The 24179-nt window shown below is 43.0% G+C and overlaps 1 protein-coding gene and 1 long non-coding RNA gene across 2 annotated transcripts in view; one reads left to right on the forward strand and one right to left on the reverse strand.

Moving 5' to 3' along the window:
• Positions 1–10574, forward strand: part of LOC116065628 (neuronal acetylcholine receptor subunit alpha-9-like) — a 39687-nt gene extending 29113 nt beyond the window's left edge. Inside the window, exon 6 of the mRNA XM_031321164.2 lies at positions 9480–10574. Within this exon, the coding sequence (XP_031177024.1) occupies positions 9480–10213 (734 nt within the window). The 3' untranslated portion in view covers positions 10214–10574. The remainder of the gene's footprint in view (positions 1–9479) is intronic.
• Positions 86–16507, reverse strand: LOC118492983. The gene is made up of 3 exons (XR_004894908.1): positions 16383–16507; positions 4120–4128; positions 86–97 (listed from the first exon to the last, which is right to left on the reverse strand). It is a non-coding gene; the product is annotated as an uncharacterized LOC118492983 (long non-coding RNA).
• Between the last annotated feature and the right edge of the window lie 7672 nt (positions 16508–24179).

A 24179-nucleotide genomic window follows, 5' to 3' on the forward strand; every position in this document is an offset into this window, starting at 1 on the left:
GGGGTTAAAATCACGTTTCTGGTGAGACGATGAATGAACTTGGCTTTCAGTCTGGAGTTAATCTCAGACACCTCACACACTGTGTACAAAACTTAAACTTATTCCACCAACTCTGCTCCGGTCACATCTACACGTCTGCTTCCTCTTTTCTCTATCTCTCTTCTGCCCACTTTACACACACACTGAGCTCTCTTAAAGGAGCTGCAGCACCATTTTACAACAAATGCCTTATCACGCTGATGTGACCGAGCCCGACCCGAACCCGACCATCATTTCTAAATATCTGTCCGAACCCGGCCCGTCGGGCTTGGGTCGGGTATCCATGCCTTACTAAGGCCACCGCTGGGGGGTAGCTCAGACCAAAAAGGTTGGGAACCACTGTAGTACTTGACTCTATGCAAACAGGAAAAGTTGACTGAAGATGGGCACACATTTTTCCAATCCAGTCAACAAATGCAGAAGAGAGGCAGAGCCAGTATGCAGAAGCAATAGTTGGCAGCAGCACAGTGTTTTCGACAGCTTTATTTCAGCCCTGCATCCTGTCAAACTAGTACAACTACTTCTGTTAGCTCAGCATGTTCTGAATGTAATGGCAATATTGGAGCCAAAGCAAATAGTCTGAAATAGAAAAACTCAATGCACAATGGATGTGTTGCAAACACACTCCTTTATTTCTGCCACTTTGAAACCTTTTGGCATTTAACAGTTACAGTTTAAACAACCCTTAGCTTTACCATAGACTGATGATAGGTTTGTTCTGGGCTTGTTGAGAAGGTGTTGTGTCCTTCTTGACCCAAACATATGTAAACTATGTTCTTTTAAATCTTGGACTGACCTGTCTTTATAAATGCTCGGGCTGCTATAGGTTACGATTGCAAAAAAAGAAAGAAAGAAGTCACGAGAAACCCTAGGGTGTACATACACACCTTACTCCAGATTGAATTCATTTTGTGCCAAAGGTTTGTCACTATAATTAACGCCCAAGTCAGATATGCAGCGAATGTCATCCTGAAAGCTTCAGCAAGCCAAGAAACATTGCAAAGAGTTTCAACCCAACACATTTCACTGATGAAAGTAAAAGTTTGTCAGAGCGACAGCAGAGCTGCAGTCGAGTAAACGTTTTCTCTGAAGAAAACTGAGTTCATCAGGACTTTCTCAACCACACAGTCTCAGCCAAACACTGGTGAGTACAGCCGGTGATACTTACTGTAAGTTAACACGTACTACTCAGGAAGTTCATTCAATTTCATGGTTGACAATACTCAATGTAACTTTCATCAAAGTGACAATAACAACGTACTTTAAAATGTATGTCCTGTTATGACAGTTCTAAGAATTGGAAAATTGCGAGCAAATAATTCCATTTTTGATTTTTCACTCTGACTTTTGTTAGTGTGTAGATATGGCTGCTGCCAGCTGTCTGCCGACTAAAGACCAGTTTCTTTGCCCCATCTGTCTGGATGTGTTCACTGATCCAGTTGCCACAACATGTGGACACAACTACTGCAAGAACTGCATCACTCAACACTGGGATATGAATGTCCCTTTCCAGTGTCCTGTGTGTAAAGAAGTTTTCTACACAAGACCTGAGCTGCGGGTCAATACTTTGATCTCTCAGATGGCTGCTCCGTTCAGAAAGTCGGCTCAACAGGAACAAGTAACAGCAACTCAGCAGCTAAAATGTGCCAGATCAGAATACATATCCTGTGACGTCTGCACTGCCCTGAAGTCTTGCCTGGTTTGTCTGGTTTCTTACTGTGAGACTCACCTGGAGCCTCATCTGACAATGTCAGGGCTGAAAAGACATCAGCTGATCGACCCCGTGGAGAACCTGGAAGGCAGGATGTGTACAAAGCATGATAAACCTCTGGAGCTGTTCTGCAAGAGTGACCAGATGTGTCTCTGCATGCTCTGCACTGTTTTAGACCACAAGACACATGATGTTGTTCCTCTGAAAAATGAATATGAAGAAAAAAAGGCTGAACTGGGGAAGGCGGAGGCTGAAATTCATCAGATGATCCAGACAAGACGGCAGAAGGTACAGCAAATCAAACGCTCAGTGGAGCTTAGTAATGAAGCTGCAGACAAAGAGAAAGCAGACGGTGTTCGTGTCCTCACTGCTCTGAAGGAGTCTGTTGAAAGAAGCCTAGTTGCGCTCATTGAGGAAATCGAAAAGAGGCAGAGACCGACAGAGGAACAGGCTGAAAGCTTCATCCAAGACCTGGAAGAAGAAATCTCTGAGCTGATGAAGAGATGCATTGAGCTGGAGGAGCTCTCACGCTCCGAAGACCACCTCCATCTCATCAAAACCTTCCCGACCCTGATTGCCGCCCCAACCATCAAGGACTGGACGGATGTCAGTGTCTGTGCTCCGAACTATGAGGGGACTGTGGTTCGAGCTGTGAATCAGCTGGAGGAGATACTGTGTAAAGACATGAAAAAGGTCTTTGAGTCTGAGCTGAAGAGGGTCCAGCAGTATGCAGTGGATGTGACTCTTGATCCTGATACAGCAAATCCCTGGCTCATCCTGTCTGATGATGGGAAACAAGTGAACTGTGGTGATGTATGTAAGAATCTCCCTGACAATCCAGAGAGATTTTCTTATTATGCCAGTGTCCTAGGAAAGCAGAATTTCACTTCAGGGTTATTTTACTATGAGGTCCAGGTTAGAGGGAAGAATAAGTGGGATTTAGGAGTGACCAGAGAGTCGATCGACAGGAAGAGACAAATCGCTTTGAATCCCCGGAGCGGTTACTGGACGATATCTTTGAGGAACGAAAATGAGTACAAAGCTCTTGCTGACCCTCGTGTCCAACTCTCTCTGAGGTCAAAGCCTGAGAAGGTGGGGGTCTTTGTGGATTACGAGGAGGGTCTGGTCTCCTTCTATGACGTTGATACTGCAGCTCTCATCTACTCCTTTACTGGCTGCTCCTTCACTGAGAAACTATACCCGTTCTTCAATCCCTGTAATAATGATGCTGGTAAAAACTCAGCCCCTCTGATCATCTGCCCTCTCCTCAACATCAAGTTTAACTTGATGCGAATATACTCAAGAAGACGGAAAAATTCCGTAATCGACAAAATCACCTAATGAATCAAGAACCTGTAACTTGATACATCGGAACTTTCATTGCTGCTTTCCATCTAAGACGGCATTTGTGTCTTTTCACAGTAAACTTCTCTCTTTTGATCCATGTGTACCAAATGCAACCAAAAAGGACTATGAATCAGAGGTGGAGGACTCGAATCGCACAACTTCTTAACAGTATATATATATACACCTCAAACCCTCCTTTCCATCTAAGCCTAGAGTAAAAACGTCTTTGTAATATTTTGCTAAAATGTACCTACTAAGTAGGACAGTGGTAGTGTACACTGTATGCATCATTGTTCCTATCAGATCTTTAGTTCAAGTTTTGGTATTGGTTGTTTCTTGATGTTTTTCTGATGTGTCCCCATTGCTACTCACTTCTGCAACACACCAGTTTAAAGGGGCGCTATGCAGTTTTGGCCATTTCTTCGCTATTTTCTCGCTTTTTGCTTGCTGGTTTCTCTATAGAGCTCCCCCTACAGCTTCGGAATAGATATTTGGCAACACTTTGTAAAAATTTGCTTGGTCAGTCTGCCGTTTCCTCTTTCTCTGTTCCCCTGACAATGCTTTCCTAGCTTTCTGCTGCTTTTTAGCCGGCTCAGCCATGACGATAGTGTGAAAAACTCCATCGCTACCTTGTTAGCCGGTTCCTGAATGGGCGTATGTGTGCAGTGCTGTGAAGCATTTCGTGACATGGCGAGACCTGATTTCACGCAATACTTCCTGACGCTGAGGCCGGCGGCTCACCGGCCGAAAAGTTGCGAGGGTGGTTTTTCAGCTCACAGGCGATAGGGGGGAACGAGACGACCACCATTCAACTCGAAAAAAGTCATATAACCATTCTAATGACTCTGAAGCTGTTCAGTTAAGGTCAATTAGGCTAAAAAACCCTGCACAGTTCCCCTTTAACCATGCTGATTGATCTTATCTTATCCATCCATCCATCCATCTTCTTCCGCTTATCCGGTAACGGGTCGCGGGGGTAGCAGCTCCAGCAGGGGACCCCAAACTTCCCTTTCCCGAGCCACATTAACCAGCTCCGACTGGGGGATCCCGAGGCGTTCCCAGGCCAGGTTGGAGATATAATCCCTCCACCTAGTCCTGGGTCTTCCCCGAGGCCTCCTCACAGCTGGACGTGCCTGGAACACCTCCCTAGGGAGGCGCCCAGGGGGCATCCTTACCAGATGCCCGAACCACCTCAACTGGCTCCTTTCGATGCGAAGGAGCAGCGGCTCTACTCCGAGCTCCTCACGGATGACTGAGCTTCTCACCCTATCTCTAAGGGAGATGCCAGCCACCCTCCTGAGGAAACCCATTTCGGCCGCTTGTACCCTGGATCTCGTTCTTTCGGTCATGACCCAGATCTTATCTTATGTTTCTTGTAAATGCAATATTAGTCTTCAAGAGTGTCAAAACATCCCAAACTGATGTAATTAGAAATAAGCATTTGCAAAATAATAATTTTAATTATATGTTTTGTATTTTCTGTATACATAGGGGAATGTGAGTTTCTCTCTTCATGGTAACATTTTGAAATAAATAAATCCCCAAAAAATACACTGTTTCGAACATGCTTAATCTATTTATTCTCTGACTGACGTATGACATTCAAAGCTAAAAAATAAAACACACCATCAGCTGTTCTGACATGCCATGAACTGCAGACCTTCAATATAGATGCCGAAGAGATTAAAGAAAGCCCCAAATAGTAAAGAATATTGGTAACCTGATTCTCACCGGAATATTTTCTCATTATCTAACATTATTGGATTATTACATAAAATACCAATTCAGGCTGTACGCTATAGACCGGGTTAGATATTTGCTAAAATGTGGGTGCAAGCTGATCACAAGCTGCAGATGTCAAGATACACAAACGCAGCACGCTTCCGATGCAGAAAGAAAGTTAAAAGACAAGTCTAAGCACTTCCTTGTTGCTAATACGCATACAATCAATTGAGCTCTGTATTTGTGTTCTCAGAAAAATATGAATCCAAAGATTTTCTGCTCAGTGGAATGGTCTGATGTGAAAAAGTTTTTCCCCATGTAGTATTGTGTTCCAGTGTACACATTTCACTACGAGTCTGAAGGGTAAAAGCTGCGACTGGCTGATATGTTGCAGCTGTTGTATCCTTGCTTTTTCTTCCTTCCCCACTGCAGTATAAGAGCCTCAGATCAGATTACATAGTCAGTGGAAGAACTTAGGAATTTTAAATGAATGTTGAGTATGCTGAGAAACAGTTTACTGTTGTAAAAGAGAAGAAAGTTGCCAGGCAAGCAGATCTGCAGTTGTCTTTTTGTTTCTTACAACTTTGGTGTACAGTTTTACGACCGACAGTAAACACCACGTTTATGTTTCCTGGCTAACAGCACTGTAATGAGGGAGGCCTGCAGGTCGTTTAGGCCTGTCAGCGGTTATTTAAAATACAACAATCACAGCTCAGGAATCAATGATCTCTCAGAAGTTCAGCATTCTCAGTATTGCCAACAGCAGTTTCATTAAATCTTCACATCGTAGCTGAGAACCTTCTGTACAGCCAGTTAAGCTGTTTCCATCTCACTAAAGAGGTACAGAGAGTACAACGGTTGTATCTTAAATAGTTTTAACTATCTCGGATTGTTGTCACATAAATAACCAACTGTCTCTGTCAAAGATTTGTCCTTGACTTTATAATCTATCTTTTTAATAATCTATTTGTACACTTACAATGTTGTCAATGCTTCGGTTCACATTTAGGGACCCTAGTTATGCTAACATTAAAGTGTGGTGATATTTCGAGCCTTTTTAGTGGTATTAAATAGCAATTTAATTTGAGTGTCCCCATGCCCCAAATACTAGCATTTCAAGCTAACCAGCGGTCCGCGGTAGCCCCGTTAAAGCTCCAAACTCATTCGATTAGCATGAAAACATGTCCCAGAGAGCGACAGAGTAGGTACACATCTGTTATTAACCCCTACGTTCGTTTTGCGCCGGAATTGTCCTTTAAAGGCACTGACACACCAACCCGATTATTGGCCGTTGGACAGTCTGGCGAGGTCGGTGACTTGAGTCTGTTCGGTGTGTTCCGTGCCGTTGTCAGTCGGAGGAGCCGTCGGCCTTCATTTTGGCCGATTTGACTTCGGCCAGTGGGCGGTCGGACTCAATGACCAATCTGATTGGTGGAGTGCTAGCTCTTGACTAGCGAATCAGTGCACGAGCTGACAACGCCAGTATCTTCTTATAGCCATCGTATTTTCTTCCGTTCAGCGAGTAATGACAACAACGATCCTTCTTGACTACTATCACCACTCTCTGATGAAAACAATGACTGACGACAGCGTGCTCTGTGTTTACGAGGTCTAGAGAGATGTTCCGTCATTTCTATTTTTGGGCGACATTACCAGTGTTTGGAATAACGCCGTTTAAAAGAACGGCGTTAGGTAACGACGTTATTTTTTCAGTAATGGGGTAATCTAACTAATTACTTTTCCCGTCGTTACAACGCCGTTAACGTTACTGGACGTTAAATGCGGTGCGTTACTATGCATTGATTGAATAAACTGTGTAATCCGAACGCACCCCTGGCTCACAGCTAGTGAGGAGGTGGGTTAATAACGAGGTAAGCGATTATGATTGGCTAAGGCAGAGTCATGTTTAATGGTAGCAAATCAGAGCCAGTGTTTTTACACACATGCCAGCACACGCGCCACACACACACACACACACACACACACACACACACACACACACACACACACACACACACACAACAACAACAACAGCTAAACAGAGATTCGATAAGCAGCAGAGATGGCGAGTCAGGAGCAATCCGATGAAAAGTTGGCATTTTCACGGTGGAGATATACTACTTATAATTCATTATAATACTACTTCAAATTCATTGTGGTCAAAGGCAAGAACATGCACGTAATGTGTACATTATGTCCAGGAGCGAAGACTTTGTCGACATCCGTTGTAAGCAACTCTAATTTAACGAAGCATCTCACAACGACACACGCATCTACAAAACACCGCTACCTCCACCACAGATGATAGCTCGCCATCCACTAGCAAAGAAGGACTCGGAGCAAAGTCCTCCAAGCAGCAGAAGATAGATCTCTCTGCCTCACGACAAAAAAACTGCTCAAAATAATCCAAATTCTTTGACATATAGCAACTTTTTTTTAACAGTAACGCAAATAGTTACTTTCCTTGGTAACAAGTTACTTTTATTATAGAGTAATTCAGTTACTAACTCAGTTACTTTTTGAAACAAGTAGTGAGTAACTATAACTAATTACTTAATTAAAGTAACGTTCCCAACACTGGACATTACAGATTAGCGCCGCCTGGTGTTATGGAGGTGTATTACGTCTTGCGCACGCACAGAAAGTACTCTCAAGTTCGGTGTGTTCTGAGACACTTTTTTGACTGATCAGTCCGACAAGGACGCATTTTGTTGAGTTGCCTCTGTTGATGTTTGGTGTCAATTTAAGTTGGAATTTTAGGTAACACTTTATAATAACCATCATTAATAGATGGTAAATTGATAGTTAATTAATCTTTAGTTAATTGTCATTTAACTGTTAGCAAACAGTCATTTTACTGTTAACAAACAATGAAATTATAATTAATAATGTTTACTAATTATTAGTAGTGCTGTTAATTAACGGATTTTTGTTACACACATATCCCTCATATACTATATTAGGTATCTGGTCATGATTAAAAAATGTTTGTAAACCTTTAAGAAACCATTTTTAAACTATCTATAAACATTACATAGATAGATGGACCAGATATTCCCAACACTTTGTTAAGAGTTACTAGTTGCTTTGTAAACCGTCTATAAACAGTGTCTGGATGTTTATTATAAAGTTGCAACAGATGACTATAATACCTTGTTAAGTAGTTAAAAAATACTTTGTAAATCATCTATAAACATTATGTGGATGGCTACAGGCACGTTTGGACCTTGGCGCATTGCTATTATGATGGAGGATTTGCACCGTAATATTTTTATTTGTAATCTTCTGCATGTGTGTGTGCTGCTGAGCGTCCCTGTGTGTGTAACAAGCATAGTGTGCGCGCTGTGCACGAGCCTAGGAGCATTTTACTAATGCTCTGTTAAAATAACAATGAAATGCTGCGTTATTGACTTTAGACGAGGTTTTTGTTGGTCAATGGCGCGATCACTTCCCTCTGCCTCAAGATAGCAATACGCCCAGAATGCACCTGAACACACCTCCCTGTAAGACCAGCACGCCCAGAATGCACCTGAACACACCTCCCTGTAAGACCAGCACGCCCAGAATGCACCTGAACACACCTCCCTGTAAGACCAGCACGCCCATTAGGGCTGTAGCGATACACTAATCTCACGATACGATATGATACACGATACACGATATTCAGCCAACGATACGATTCGATATAATTCGATACACTTACATCATTTCCTGAAAGATTTAAAGGGGACAGTGATTTTGGTGACATCTTGTGAGTGTTCCATTTACTTGGATCGATACTCGCGGCTTAAAAATCGATACTTTCTTGGGGAGAAAAATATCGATTTATATCGCAGAATAGATAAAATTGCTCAGCCTTAACCCCCATGGACGCAAAGATGGGTGCAGGTGCATTTGCTATTTAAACGACGTGGGCACTGGACGGGAAATTGACAACTGCGTCGGTCTTACCGTGGATTTCCACAGGATGCAGAACGTCTGCGGACCGGCTCTGCTGTGGAACGGCTACGTGCTCCGCCGTCCGTCAATACCCACCAGGTCCGGATTTGCTGCATAACGGCTGCGGCCAGCCGACTACGAGATTTCGCGAGTTCACGTATGTTCGCGCGATATAACAGGATGTAGTTTCTATAAACAGAACCACAAAACCAACAACCGTTTGTTTCCATCCAGAGGAGTAGAGGGGAAACTACTCTGAGCTGTGTTTTCAAGGTGTAGTGCAGGGAAATATGACCTGCCGTGAGCACGGTGGATTTTATTTTGAAAAGTAACCGGATGTTTTATTTTGTTTCTGTGCTCGACTTCCTGTCCCGCACAATCTGAATTGCTGAATTGCTGCGGAGCTCTCTGTCGTCCGTCAAAAATAGAAGCTCTGCGTATCTGCTCGGGAGGGCTGGGACCGCCGGAGCTGGGACGGAGATGTTCTGCAGTCAGTAGAAATACACACACTGACTTTAATGGAAACCTAATGACTCCTAATGACTCCGCAGACGTTCCACATCCAGTGGAAATTGCCGGTTACGTAAACTAGCAAAGACACTGGCGTCTGGCTTTGCTTTGCTTTGCTTTGCGCTGCGCCGGGTGCAAGATAGGGCCCTAAATATTTAACTGCACGTGGATTTTCAACACTAAATGATCTTCAATTTTCTTTTTTCAACAGGAAAGTACTACATTGCTACCATGACGATGGTCACTGCATCAACAGCGCTCACCATCTTTATTATGAACATCCACCACTGCGGTTCTGAAGCTCGTCCCGTCCCACAATGGGCCGAGCGCTTCATCCTTAACTACCTCGCCCGCATCTGTTTCGTCTACGAGGTCGGTGAGAACTGCCTCGGCAGGACTGCGTCCAGGAAACAACCTCTGTCGCAGGAGGAGCCCGAAGCCCCGGCAGCCAATGGCAGCAACACCAAGGGAACAAACTGGGATGTGAACGGGCAGGTGTGGGCAGGGAGGGTGGAAGACGATGGGGCTGGGGAGTCTCTAAAGCTGGAGCGGGATGTGACCAACCAGACGGAATGGAAAGAGGATCTGTTTGTGACCATCAACCATTCAGAGGAGGAAGGAGCTGCTGGAGGACATGAAGGGAAGCCAGAGGAGTCAAAAAGCGCCAGTCGAGGAGGAGGAGAGCATGTTGAAGAAAAGACAGGCGTAGGAGGTGAACGAGGCAACAGGAGGGAGATCTTTGTGAGAACCCAGTGTGTGTGCCAGCACCAGGGACTGCGCAGTAACGTTGAGTACATTGCCAACTCGTACCAGGACCAGCGAGCGGCGCAGCTGCGCATTGGGGAGTGGAGAAAGGTCGCCAAAGTCATGGATCGCTTCTTCATGTGGCTCTTCTTCATTTTGGTCTTCTTCATGAGCATCCTCATCCTGGGAAAAGCCATCTGATGGAGAAGATGCTCCATCAGATGGAGATTCACATGAGAGGGTGATGGTAGCGAGTAGCGATAAAATAATTTGCTTAACGTTCCATTAAGTCTAAAATCAGTCTTAATTTTTCGGAAACAGGTGGGTTTTCAGATGGGTTTTAAAGGTTAAATCTGCCGTAAATGTATACTCTATCTGGTGTCTTTTCAAATAATGATTTCCACCATAATTTAAAATGTAAATGTGTGGATTTAAAGAGATGTGGCCACACAAAAGATATAGGTGGATACATCAGATTGTGAGGTTTAAAATCATCCACAAAAGGCCACCGATAATTTTCAAGATCCTGAAAGCATCTCATCAAATATGGAGAGATTTGAATGAGAAAGTACGATCATCAGCTCTTTAGATCAATACATTTTGTTGTAAGATTCAGAAAAAAGGAGCCAACGTTTGCCTGACATCGCCACACCAAATTGCAAATGTGAGTTAGTCTGGAACATCTTAGTTCATGTTCAATTTCCAACGGCTGTAGATGAAAATACATCTAGACGCAATTGGATAGACCTACAACCAATCAGGGCAACGAAACGTGGCATAGCACTGAGCGACGGACAAATGTAAACAGACTACAGCATGCAGACTACATGAGGTTTTTTTTAACAGAAAGTTCCACCTTAGCTGCAGCCGTCTTGGTTGTTTTTGTAAATGCCTCAACAGCGCTCCTCCTTACTAAGCTAGGTTTATGATCGCCGTAGTGTCCCCGGCGTGAGGTTGCAAAAAAATGACATTATGTATTTTTCATGATGCACGAACGCTCTGCAAGTTGTCACTCATTGTATCTAGCTCGCCCCATATGAGATAAACAGTTGTGAACGGCTGAAAATCTTTCTGCGGGCTGGAGACCAGACGTTTAATAGATACACAATATTACACGCACATACATATATACAGTATATATATAGATATATATATCTATATATATACACACATATACAGTATATATACATATACACATGCATACACATCTGAAAAAAATAAACAGATGGTGATATACTCAGAGAGTACATACACACACACACACACACAGTCTACAGACAGAAAGATGCACGCACACACACACACACACACACACACACACACACACACACACACACACACACACACATGCATACACATATGAAAAAATAAACAGATGGTGATATACTCAGAGAGAGTACATACACATACATACACACACAGTGTACAGACAGAAAGATGCACGCGCACACACACACACACACACACACACACACACACACACAGTCTACAGACAGACAGACACACACAGACACACACACACACACACACACACACAACACACACACACACACACACACACACACACACACATTCTACAGTCAGACAGAAAGATGCGCGCACACACACACACACACACACACACACACACACACACACACACACAGTCTACAGACAGACACACACACACACACACAGTCTACAGACAGACACACACACACACACACACACACATTCTACAGTCAGACAGAAAGATGCACACACACACACACACACACATTCTACAGTCAGACAGAAAGATGCACACACACACACACACACACACACACACACACACAGTCTACAGACAGACACACACACACACACACACAGACACACACACACAGTCTACAGACAGAAAGATGCACGTGCACACACACACACACACACACACACACACACACACACACACACACACAACTCTCACTACATTCTTAAAGTTTAAAAATGTTATGTTTGCCGCACTTTTTTAATATGTATTTTTGAGTGATTTTTGACAACTTACAAATGCATGCAAGATTGTTTTTAAATCATTGATCACATTGGAATTTGTGATATCTTGGACTGCAAAAACAATTCGTTTTTTCTATCTATCAATTTGTCTTTTAGTACAGTGTGAAATATGAACGTATTCCCATTTCAACTCTTCAAACTGGAGAAGTTTGTATGACCTGAAATTTTGAGATTGAATCTGATAAAATGACTTAAACGTCAATTATCAGAATTGTCATCATTCAATTCAATTGAATGTTTCATTTGTGAAATCTACTTTTATATGTACAGTTTTAACATAAAGTCAAATCGTAATAGTAAGAATGGGTGGGGGAGAGGTGGTAGAAATAAGGAATAGAGGAATGAAGTTTTGCTAACTAGCAGTGTTGTAGTCTAGACCACCTAAACCGTGTTTACCGAGACAAGACCAAGACTTTGAGGGGTTGATATAGAGACAAGACCAAGACTTTAAGGGGGTTGAGACCGAGACAAGACTGAGACTTTGAGGGGTTGATATAGAGACAAGACAGAGACTTTGAGGGGTTGATATAGAGACAAGACAGAGACTTTGAGGGGTTGATATAGAGACAATATCAAGACTTTAAGGGGGTTGAGACCGAGACAAGACTGAGACTTTGAGGGGTTGATATAGAGACAAGACCAAGACTTTGAGGGGTTGAGACCCAGACAAGACAGAGACTTTGAGGGATTGAGACCGAGACAAGACAGAGACTTTCAGAGGTCGAGACCGAGACAAGACCAAGACTTTGAGGGATTGATATAGAGACAAGACCAAGACTTTGAGGGGTTGAGACCCAGACAAGACAGAGACTTTGAGGGATTGAGACCGAGACAAGACAGAGACTTTGAGGGGTTGATATAGAGACAAGATCAAGACTTTAAGGGGGTTGAGACCGAGACAAGACCAAGACTTTGAGGGGTTGAGACCCAGACAAGACAGAGACTTTGAGGGATTGAGACCGAGACAAGACAGAGACTTTGAGGGGTTGATATAGAGACAAGATCAAGACTTTAAGGGGGTTGAGACCGAGACAAGACCAAGACTTTGAGGGGGTTGAGACCGAGACAAGACCAAGACTTTGAGGGGGTTGAGACCGAGACAAGACCAAGACTTTAAGGGGATTGAGACCGAGACAAGACCAAGACTTTGAGGGGGTTGAGACCGAGACAAGACCAAGACTTTGAGGGGGTTGAGACCGAGACAAGACCAAGACTTTAAGGGGGTTGAGACCGAGACAAGACCAAGACTTTGAGGGGGTTGAGACCGAGACAAGACCAAGACTTTGAGGGGGTTGAGACCGAGACAAGACCAAGACTTTAAGGGGGTTGAGACCGAGACAAGACCAAGACTTTGAGGGGGTTGAGACCAAGACAAGACCAAGACTTTAAGGGGGTTGAGACCGAGACAAGACCAAGACTTTAAGGGGGTTGAGACCGAGACTTTGAGGGGTTGAGACCGAGACTTTGAGGGGGTTGAGACCGAGACAAGACCAAGACTTTGAGGGTTTGAGACAGAGACAAGACCAAGACTTTGCGAGGTCGAGACCGAGACAAGACTGAGACTTTGAGGGGCTGAGACTGAGACAATACTGAGACTTTAAGGAGTTGAGACCGAGTCAAGACCAAGACCAGACAGTGTGAGTCCCACACTGCATGCCACGATAAAATGTGGAAAATGCTAACCATGGGTACTCCTCAAATTGATCTGAAAGACCTACATTCCCATAAAAAAACACCCACAGAAAACAAATTAAGATTCTTTTTTATTCACTTCTTTTATTGCCAAGTGTTTAATGAGAAATGCTCACAATTGGTCCTCCCAGGACAGCAGAGTGTTTCGACACAATTGGCTGGAGATCTGGGGAATGCTCTATTAAAACAAACCCTTTCTTTTTATGAAATGATAAAACACTGTACTTTAAAAAGTTCAGAGCAGAGCAGATCAACTGTCTGAGGACAGTTTAATAATTCAGAGAAAATCCTGCATAGTTTTTACTCTCACATTATGTGTTTTTGAGCCACACGAGTCTACCACAGTATAGTCTTGCATTGCCAGACCTTCGTTCACAGCGCTGCGGAGGAGGGTCTGGCTAGTCCACACAGCATTCCTGGATGGGAGAAAACCATGCTCTGGTTTATTGGCTTTTCTTTAAACCAATCACAATCGTCTTGGGTGGTGCTAAACTCCGAGCGGAGCCACGGTGACGCTGCAAAATGGACAGATAGTCTAGCTAGCTGTCTGGATTTACCCTGTAGGGATCTGAGGAGCAGTTAACCATAGTCCTCATTAATTGACCGGAGTTTAAAATTACAACACAAAGAAAGAGGAAGGTAACAGGATATCCCAAAATGGACATCCGAAAATAGTGACATCCGGCAGAATTTCCGGCAGAATGAGAGCATTCCCGGAAGTGGGACACCATGGATATAGACTAACCAAAGTGTAACTCGGTGATGTTACCGATGACCGAGCCATGACCGTATCTGCACATTAAAGAAAACTGTAACTGTTATGATGCTAAATGATGATGGTGATCTCAGAGTTATTCACGGCAAGAAATTTCCTTAACGAATATTATCATCTTATGTTCAGATTTATCATACCTTTATGTATTCAAATAAATGAAATGGAGGGAAACTTTTATGTTGCCTTATGGGGAGTTCGGGCAGTTCATCTGCTTTTCACAAGACTTACATTTTTTCATTTGTTGCAAATTTGAAAAAATCTCAAAAACAACATACACTGTAAAATGTCCCGATCAGTATTTATCTTGGTCACAATGATTTAATAAATTTAAGGAAGGGATACTAACCGAAAATGTTTGGACTAAAGTGAAAAAAGTTCAAATGGATTAAACTTTATATGCCTCAAATGTATTCTTCACAATGTAAAAACAAGAAATGCCAAATTTTTCACTGTAACTTCTTGTTATATATGCTGTTTGTGTGGTGTTGAACATTTGTCAGAAGACATTTATTACACATGACACATTGTTGATGCCATAAGAATACATTAAAGATTTCTTATCAAAACAACTTTGTTTTCTGAGGTTTGTGAAGAGATTTTCTTTCAGAATTTACATTTAACATTTGGTATTTTTCATGCAGTCTAATCCAGGGTTTTCCAGCCATTATAAGGTTTGGGTGCAGCACCCTTGCTGTTTTGGGCAACACCTAAACCATATGAACATGACAAAATTATTTTTCTAAGGTCTAATAATTGCAGTTTGTCCCCAGTGGACTTTATTAGCAAGTTTAGTCTTTAAGCTTTTTGAGTGATATTCATTTATTATCTGCTCTAACTTTTCTAATGTTTTAGACACAGATATGGTGATAACGGTCCAAAATGATTTGAACAAGAGACGCCAAACTACCACAAAGAGACACAAACCTACTACAAAGAGACACCAAATGACCAAGGAGACCCGAAACAACCCCAAAGAAAACTAAAATGACCAAAAACAGACACAACATGACTACAAAGAGACGCAAAAACCAACAAAAGAAACAAAATGTACGGGAAAATTGAATTTTTTCAAATTGAAAAACAACATTTTCTTGAGGAAGGACGACTAAACCCCCCGCCAAAAAAGCGCATCTAAGTTTTCCACAAAGCAAGGGAAAACACGCCTAATCTACTGAATCAACACTTAATAATACAATTGTTCTTTCTTGTATTGCCAGTGATTTCCCGAATCGATTAGATTCCGAATTCAGTGCTGATTTGGAAGAATTTCAATTACAAAACCAATTTTGCTTGAATATAAAATAGATTATACAATTGTACAAGGTTCCCTCTAACCTGCTGCATTATTTAAAGTATCAATGTTTACATTAAGAATTGACCCCAAGGCAGCAACATTAATCAGGGTTCAACAATTCAATGCATTCTCATGAACGGGGCTGTATGATATTGTACAAAAATGTATGCACACCAAAACGTATGATATCCCGCAAAATTAGGAGACCACCGGCTGGCTATGAGCTCCATGACGCAGCAGTTGCTAGTTGTTTAAGTTGCTACAGAGCTTCTTGACGCCGGCTACAGACCTCCGTCGCAGCTCGGTCGTATCATCCTAAGTTAGTAGATGTGTTTAGCCGCTACAGAGCTCTGCGACGCCGACTACGGTGCTCAGCATGGTGCTCTGCATGGTGGTCTGCATGGTGCTCCGATGTATCAGCGGTAGTTGGTGGTTCAGTTACCCGAAAATAGGTGACTTTGAGCCAGGTACAGAGCACCGCGAGCTGCCGGTCGTTTTTGGCGGCGTTACGGTTAAGTTTAGTCCACAAAATATGAACGTTTGCCACGATGAAAGTTAAGACAAGGCACCAGAACGACTTAAGATTAGCAAAAAGATTGTGGTTTGGAATAAAACACTCCTAAGGAACATGCACTTCCGGGGTGAAAGTCTTAAGTTTTCCCCAGGAAGCAAACTCCGCTCCCTGACTTGAAAGTCCTGTGCTTTAACGGCCAGCCATACTTTTTCTTTAACATGAACACACTACAACAGTCAAGCAATAAAGTGGAGCACTACAGACTCTACAGTCAGTGATTATTGAGTGACATTTCATTCAGACATTTGGAGGCGAGAGGTCATCTTTGGTGCAGTTTTTAACCCTCTTCCTGACAAGCCAGCATGACATAGTTGGTACCAATGGATTCCTTAGGTCTTCTAGTTTATTATGACACAGAGATCTATTATGGATATATGATTCATGAATCGATATAGGATCATTCAAAGGAAAATCGTTTTAAATCTGGAAATCAATTTTTTAAACCCAGCCCTAATTATTTTCATTATTGTTATTATTATTTTAGTTAGAGAGAAGAGGGTTTGGAGTGAGGAGAAGTGAACCAGGGGGTTTGGATGGGTGGCAGATATACCTAATTTTGTGAACTGTATCACACTGTCACAAAGCTGCAAACTGATATTTCTTTAAAGGAAAGATAATGTTGAATGAAAAAAAAGCAGATGCACAAATGCCCAAAATGAGTTTTTATTTAATTCATAAAGGAAATCTTAAACACTATGAAATAGTTCCTCCTCAGACGTTTGGTTTATGTTTTCCTCTTGTGCATATTTGTGCAAATAATTAGAAAACTTAATTATGTGCAGAGATTAACACTGGTGTTGGATAGCAAATGAAAAAATATCTAAAAGTACTGGTGGTAGCCCATTTTGCAGAGGTCAGCAACCTTAGCCACTAGTGCCACCATCACCATGCGGTAACTCAACCAATGGCACACTAGAAATACATGCGCAAGAGAGTTTTTGGGAAATGTTACAATCCGCATGCCAAATGACCTCTTTCCCATCCATTAGCAAGAGCACAGCCTGTTATTTACGGTAGTTTGATTGACTTTTTTCCCCATCCACATTCCGTGAAGATGCGCCCTATTCTGCCCCTGATTGACTAGTACTGGTTGCCTTCTTCACAGACTTATTACTAACCCTAACCCTATGGAGCACTGATTAACAAACCCATTTTAAAATGGCACTTCATATTAAAAAGGTTGCCCGATCCCTGACATAATGTGTATTACGGTTGGAGTCTTAAGAGCTGCAGTCTGGTCTGTCTGCAGCAGAGGGCGCTGCTGCTGCAGACATCTACCTCAAACTGTTTCAGTTGTACAACAGCTGTGGATGCAGATCAAGAACTATAGTAGAAAAATACAGATTTGAGGATGAGTTACTAAAGTTACAAAGTTTATGTAGCTGTGTGAAGAGTAGAATACACCAGAACGTTCACTGAAGTCTTTGCAGGAAAAAGAAAACATGGCATGACAGCATGAGAGGATGTATAAGAGTATCTACCCTGATAAAGGCCACACGACTAAACATAGTGGTCTCTCAAGTGTTGCTATTTTCAGTCTATTTACCTTCTCCATGCACCTTGGAAGTAGGTAAAGTTGTGCCAGAAATCCCTACCCTACTTCTGCATTGTCAGTTCCTCATAGACTATATAGAAATTATCTCAGTGCAAAAATTAAAACATGATTGCTGATTAAGAAAGAATCAAATGGGATATATAAAGACTAAATAACTAAAAATACTAACTGACAAATGGACTCCCTTGCACCATTCATGGATATTCATGCAAAAGCAACCAGTTTTTGTTTACATTTTTAAAGCCATTTCAAGATTACAATTATGCTAACTCAGAATTGTATTTTGCTTCTGGCGTGGCAAAGTTTTTACCAACTACATAAACAGACCACTGAACCTGAATCCTTTATCACACTTTCTCTCTAAAGTACAGCTTTTCACACTGCTAACCAAGAAGAGTCTGTATGTCAATGTAAATAGTTCAATTTCATGTGTGGCTCAATGGGCAGACTGGCCCATCACTGTTATAAACATATGCAGACATATTTCTAGAACTTTGAGATAAAGAAAACTCAAAGAAATTCCCCCATAAGTGTTTGTTAGTGTGTTCTAGTTACTTTTATTGCTATATGTGGCTTTATGTTGCCCCAGCAGGAACTCTACCCTGCAGTAACAAACACTGACCAGAAGATGGAGCTAAATAAGTTTAAAATCCATACCAGAGTCTCTGCACTGTACCTCTCCAAGCACATTCACAACAAACATAATTCCATACAAGCATCATTCACTCCCTAATATTTGTGGTATTTGTATTTATTCTGTCTGACACACAAACGTTTTTACGTGTAAGTAAGTATTAGCCTCACGCTAATTTATCAAGACTAGGCCTACCGGCTAAACTAACGCTAGCTTCATGGCTACCTCTACACCTGGCGAGTCCCCACTCCCCCTCAGGATTTCCTCGTTGTTCAATAATACAAACAAAGAAATTGCTGACCTCAGGGAAGATGTTCGTCGGCTTTCCGAGGACTTAAAAACCAAAGATGCTTTGTTAACCGCCTGCTTGGACGTGGCTCATAATCAGTCGCTCCGGATCTCATCTCTCTCGGCGGCCTTCCAGGATACCGCGCCATGGGACCCAGCTGCCTGCCCACGCCCATCGTCCTGCTCGACACCGGTTATCAAGCCACCCTGGACTGAGGTGGTTTGCGGCCGAAAGAGAGCCTCGGGTAGGGCTCCATCGCCTCCTGCCCTCAGCCTCTCCAACCGCTTCAATGCTTTGTCGGAGTCGGAGCCGGTGGTGGCCAGTGCGGCTCACCGGGCTCGCCCCGCTTCAAAGCAGACTGACCAGCCGTCGTCACGGAAGACGATTGCTACCGCGCGGCGAAAGCTTCTGAGGGATGCGGTAGTCAGACGGTCCGGTGGCCTACACTGCCTGGATCAGCCAAATGACAACGTTCCTCAAAAACAATCTCCACAACCGAACGGTAAGCATTCTTCCTCTTCTTTTCCCTGCCCATCTGAAACCGACACTGACTGTTTTGCTCCCGTCACCGGCTACCCACACCCCCCCCACTCCTCGTCCGCTCTTCCCCCTAACCACAGTAATTATTGGGGACTCCATCACTAGAGACCTACGGTTTCATAATGCTGTCACACACTGTTTTCCCGGAGCCAAAGTTGCAGACATCCTGGCTAAAGTTATGGACCTGATACCCTCATTTCCGACCTCTATCAAACGCATCGTGGTCCATTGTGGACATAACGACATGTCCACTCGGATTCAGGAGTGTGAGCGCACAAGGCGAGACTTTACCACTCTCATTGAGGCTTTAAAAAGCACTGGGAAGTCGGTTTTTATTTCGGGCCCACTTCCATCTCTAGGTCGCGGATCAGGCCTCTTTAGCAGACTACTCTCCCTTAACACCTGGCTCCAGCTCACATGCAGTATTCACAGGATAGGTTTTATTGACAACTTCAATCTGTTTTGGGAACGTGGCTCCCTGTTCAGCAGGGATGGGATTCATCCCAATACACGCGGAAGCCAGATGCTACGTGGAAATTTGCACCACGCCCTGCATACCCAGACCTCTGATTGACTGTTTACATCCCGTAAACACTCCCACAAGCACACTGACCAGACACACTCTCCCAAAGTCAATAATCAGAGATACAGCGCTATACGCCCCTCTGTGCTCCCTTCAGAGCAATCACCCATTCATAATCCCATAACCACCGTGTCTGTCCCCCGACTGAGACCGTTTAAACCAAACACTAATAAAAGAGGTGCTATACTAAACAACCTAATTGGAATTAAAACAACCACTGCAACGACAGAACAGAATAGGAAAATCAAATGTGGGCTATTAAATATTAGATCTCTGTCATCGAAAGCATTATTGGTAAACGAATTGATATCAGATAACCACATTGATTTATTCTGCCTCACCGAAACCTGGCTGGGCCATGACGAATATGTTAGTTTAAACGAAGCCACTCCTCCCAGTCATAATAATACCCAAATTCCACGAGGCTCAGGCCGAGGAGGGGGAGTTGCAGCCATATTTGACTCGAGCCTGTTAATTAATCCTAAACCTAAACTAAATTATAACTCGTTTGAAAGCCTTGTTCTTAATCTTCAACACCCAACATGGAAAACAGTACAGCCAATTATATTCGTTGTTGTTTACCGAGCACCAGGTCCATATTCTGAGTTTTTATCTGAATTCTCAGAGTTTTTATCATGCGTAGTCCTTCAATCAGACAAAGTACTTATTGTAGGTGATTTTAATATCCATGTGGACATTGAGAGCAATAGCCTTAGTACTGCTTTCAATTCACTGCTAGATTCTATTGGTTTCAGTCAGAGGGTGCATAAGGCCACGCACTGTTTTAACCACACCCTCGACCTTGTGCTAGAATATGGCATCAAAATTGACGATTTAATAGTATTTCCGCAGAATCCTTTATTATCAGACCATTTTTTAATAACTTTCGAATTCCTACTACCAGACTATACGAAATTAAATAAAAGTTTCTACACTAGATGCTTATCTGACAGTGCTATAGCTAAATTTAAGGAAGCTATTCCAACAGCACTTAACTCAATGTCATGCCTTAATATAACAGAGGACTGTTACGTTAACTCTAGTCCCTCCCAACTTGATAACTTTGTAGACGCTGCTACGGCCTGCCTACGGACTACTTTAGACTCGGTTGCTCCTCTCAAAAAGAAGATGATGAAGGAAAGGAAACTAGCACCTTGGTATAACTCCCAAACTCGCAAATTAAAACAAATCTCACGAAAACTTGAAAGTAAATGGCGTTCCACCAAACTGGAAGAATCTCGTGTGGATTGGCAAGATAGTCTAAAAAATTATAGGAGGGCCCTCAGAAATGCCAGATCAGACTATTACTCAACACTAATAGAAGAAAATAAGAACAACCCAAGGTTTCTTTTCAGCACTGTAGCCAGGCTGACAGATAGTCACAGCTCTATTGAGCCATCTATTCCTATAGCTCTGAGCAGTGATGACTTCATGACCTTTTTAATGATAAAATTATAACAATTAGAGAAAAAATTCATCACCTTCTGCCCACAGCTTCCAACGACTCACCATTGGGCGCAGGAGGGCTAGAGAGAACGATAAGACCTGATACTTATTTAGACGGCTTTTATCCTTTAGACCTCCAACAATTAATGTTAAGGGTCTCTTCAGCTAAGCCAACTACCTGTCTCTTAGACCCCATTCCAACGAAGCTACTTAAAGAAGCACTACCTGTGGTCAACACCACATTACTAGATACGATCAATATGTCCTTATTAACGGGTCACGTACCGCAGTCTTTTAAAGTAGCTGTGATAAAACCTATTCTGAAAAAACCCACCCTCGACCCTGAGGTCTTAGCCAACTATAGACCTATATCTAACCTCCCGTTTCTCTCCAAAATCCTTGAGAAGGTAGTCGCTAATCAATTGTGTGACTTTCTGCATAGAAATAGTCTATTTGAAGACTTTCAGTCAGGATTTAGAATGCATCATAGCACAGAGACGGCACTGGTGAAAATCACTAACGACCTTCTAACTGCTGCTGACAAAGGACTTGTCTCCGTACTTGTCTTATTAGATCTTAGTGCTGCATTCGACACTATTGACCATACCATCCTCTTACAGAGACTGGAACATTTAGTTGGCATTAAAGGAATCGCACTAAGCTGGTTTAAGTCCTATTTTTCTGAGCGATCCCAATTTGTTAATATTAACGATAAACCATCCAAATACGCTAAAGTTAGCCATGGCGTTCCTCAAGGCTCAGTGCTTGGACCAATTCTATTCTCTTTATATATGCTTCCTCTAGGCAATATTATTAGGAAACACTCAATTAACTTTCACTGTTACGCAGACGACACCCAATTATATCTGTCAATCAAGCCAGACGAAAGCGGTCAGTTAGCTAAACTTCAAGCGTGCATTAAAGATATAAAATCCTGGATGACCCACAATTTTCTGATGTTGAACTCAAACAAAACGGAAGTTATTGTGCTGGGACCCAAGCACCACCGAACTTCATTATCTAAATATATAGCTACCCTAGATGGTATTGCCCTGGCCTCCAGCACTACTGTCAGAAATCTAGGAGTCATTTTTGACCAGGATCTATCCTTTAACGCCCACTTAAAACAAACCTCAAGAACAGCCTTTTTCCATCTTCGTAACATTGCCAAAATCAGGAACATCCTGTCTCAAAACGATGCTGAAAAACTAGTCCATGCATTCGTAACTTCCCGGCTGGACTACTGTAATTCTTTACTATCAGGCTGCTCAAATAAGTCCCTCAAGACCCTCCAGCTGATCCAGAATGCTGCAGCACGTGTTCTGACAAGAACTAACAAAAGAGATCACATTTCTCCTGTATTAGCTTCTCTGCATTGGCTTCCTGTAAAATCCAGGATTGAATTTAAAATCCTTCTCCTGACCTACAAAGCACTAAATGGTCAAGCACCATCATACATAGAAGAGCTTTTAGTACCTTATTGTCCCACTAGAGCACTACGCTCCCAGAACTCAGAGCTACTTGTGGTTCCTAGAGTCTCTAAAAGTAGAATGGGAGCCAGAGCCTTCAGCTACCAGGCTCCTCTCCTGTGGAACCAGCTCCCAACTTGGGTTCGGGGGGCTGACACCGTCGCCACATTTAAGAATAAACTGAAAACCATCATCTTTGATAAAGCTTATAGTTAGGGAGTGAGGAGTTGCAGCATAGTAGAGTAGAGTAGAGGGAGGCAGGAAGTACAAGCCCGTTCCGGCAGGGGAGAGTACGAGCCCGGTCCAGGGCCCCTCTCTTTAGCCTGCCTCTCTTAGTTATACTATTATAACTCTAGACTGCTGTGGGAAGCTCCTTCCAAGGACACAATGAGCCGCTCCCTCTTCTCTCTTTTCACTTGTCTCCTTTTGTGTGCATCTTAGTCCCAGAAATGCCTGTTACTAACCTATCTCTGGGGAGTTTTCTCCCCGGAGTCCCTTTGCTTCTTCTTCACCCAGAACATCGCCTTGGAATTGGGTGGCACCTACACCGGGGTCCTGGGTGCAGCTGACGCTATGGACTTACTACACCCTGCTACGCTCTGCATTTCCCCGCAGTGTCCGACTGCGTCCTGCCGCGTCCAACCGCGTCCACCCAGGCTGCTGTGCCACACTACACCCCGTAACGCCCTGCTGTGCCCTACTATGACATGAACTACTATGACTACCATTGTGATCACTGCTTCACTATCTTTATTATGACTATTATTGCCACCATTCACCACTCCCCCAACTGGTGCCGTCAGACACCGCCTACCAAGAGTCTGGGTCTGTCCGAGGTTTCTTCCTAACAAAAAAAAAGGGAGTTTTTCCTTGCCACTGTCGCAATAGCTACTGCTAATGCTTGCTCTTGAGGCAACCACTGTAATAATTGGGGCTTCGTAAAGTACAGAGTTTGGTCTAGACCTACTCTATCTGTAAAGTGTCTCGAGATAACTCTTGTTATGATTTGATACTATAAATAAATTGAATTGAATTGAATTCAAAACATGTCACCAAATGTCGCTCAATGGTGTTCTAACCTAAGCCTAATGGGTTAGGTGTGGGGTGGGGTTGGGTTGGTGGAATAAATAAAAGTAAACTGCAGGTTTTTGTTAAACTTTACGTCATGTGCTGCGTTACATGCCTAACCGGGAGTGAAGTAATGCCTGATTTTGTCCCAAACCACCACACTCTTCTTCTAAACTAAGTAGTTCTGGTGCTTAAACATAACCAAACTGCGACCATT

This window comes from Sander lucioperca, chromosome 13 (assembly GCF_008315115.2).
Source record: "Sander lucioperca isolate FBNREF2018 chromosome 13, SLUC_FBN_1.2, whole genome shotgun sequence".
Classification (NCBI taxonomy): Eukaryota; Metazoa; Chordata; class Actinopteri; order Perciformes; family Percidae; genus Sander; species Sander lucioperca.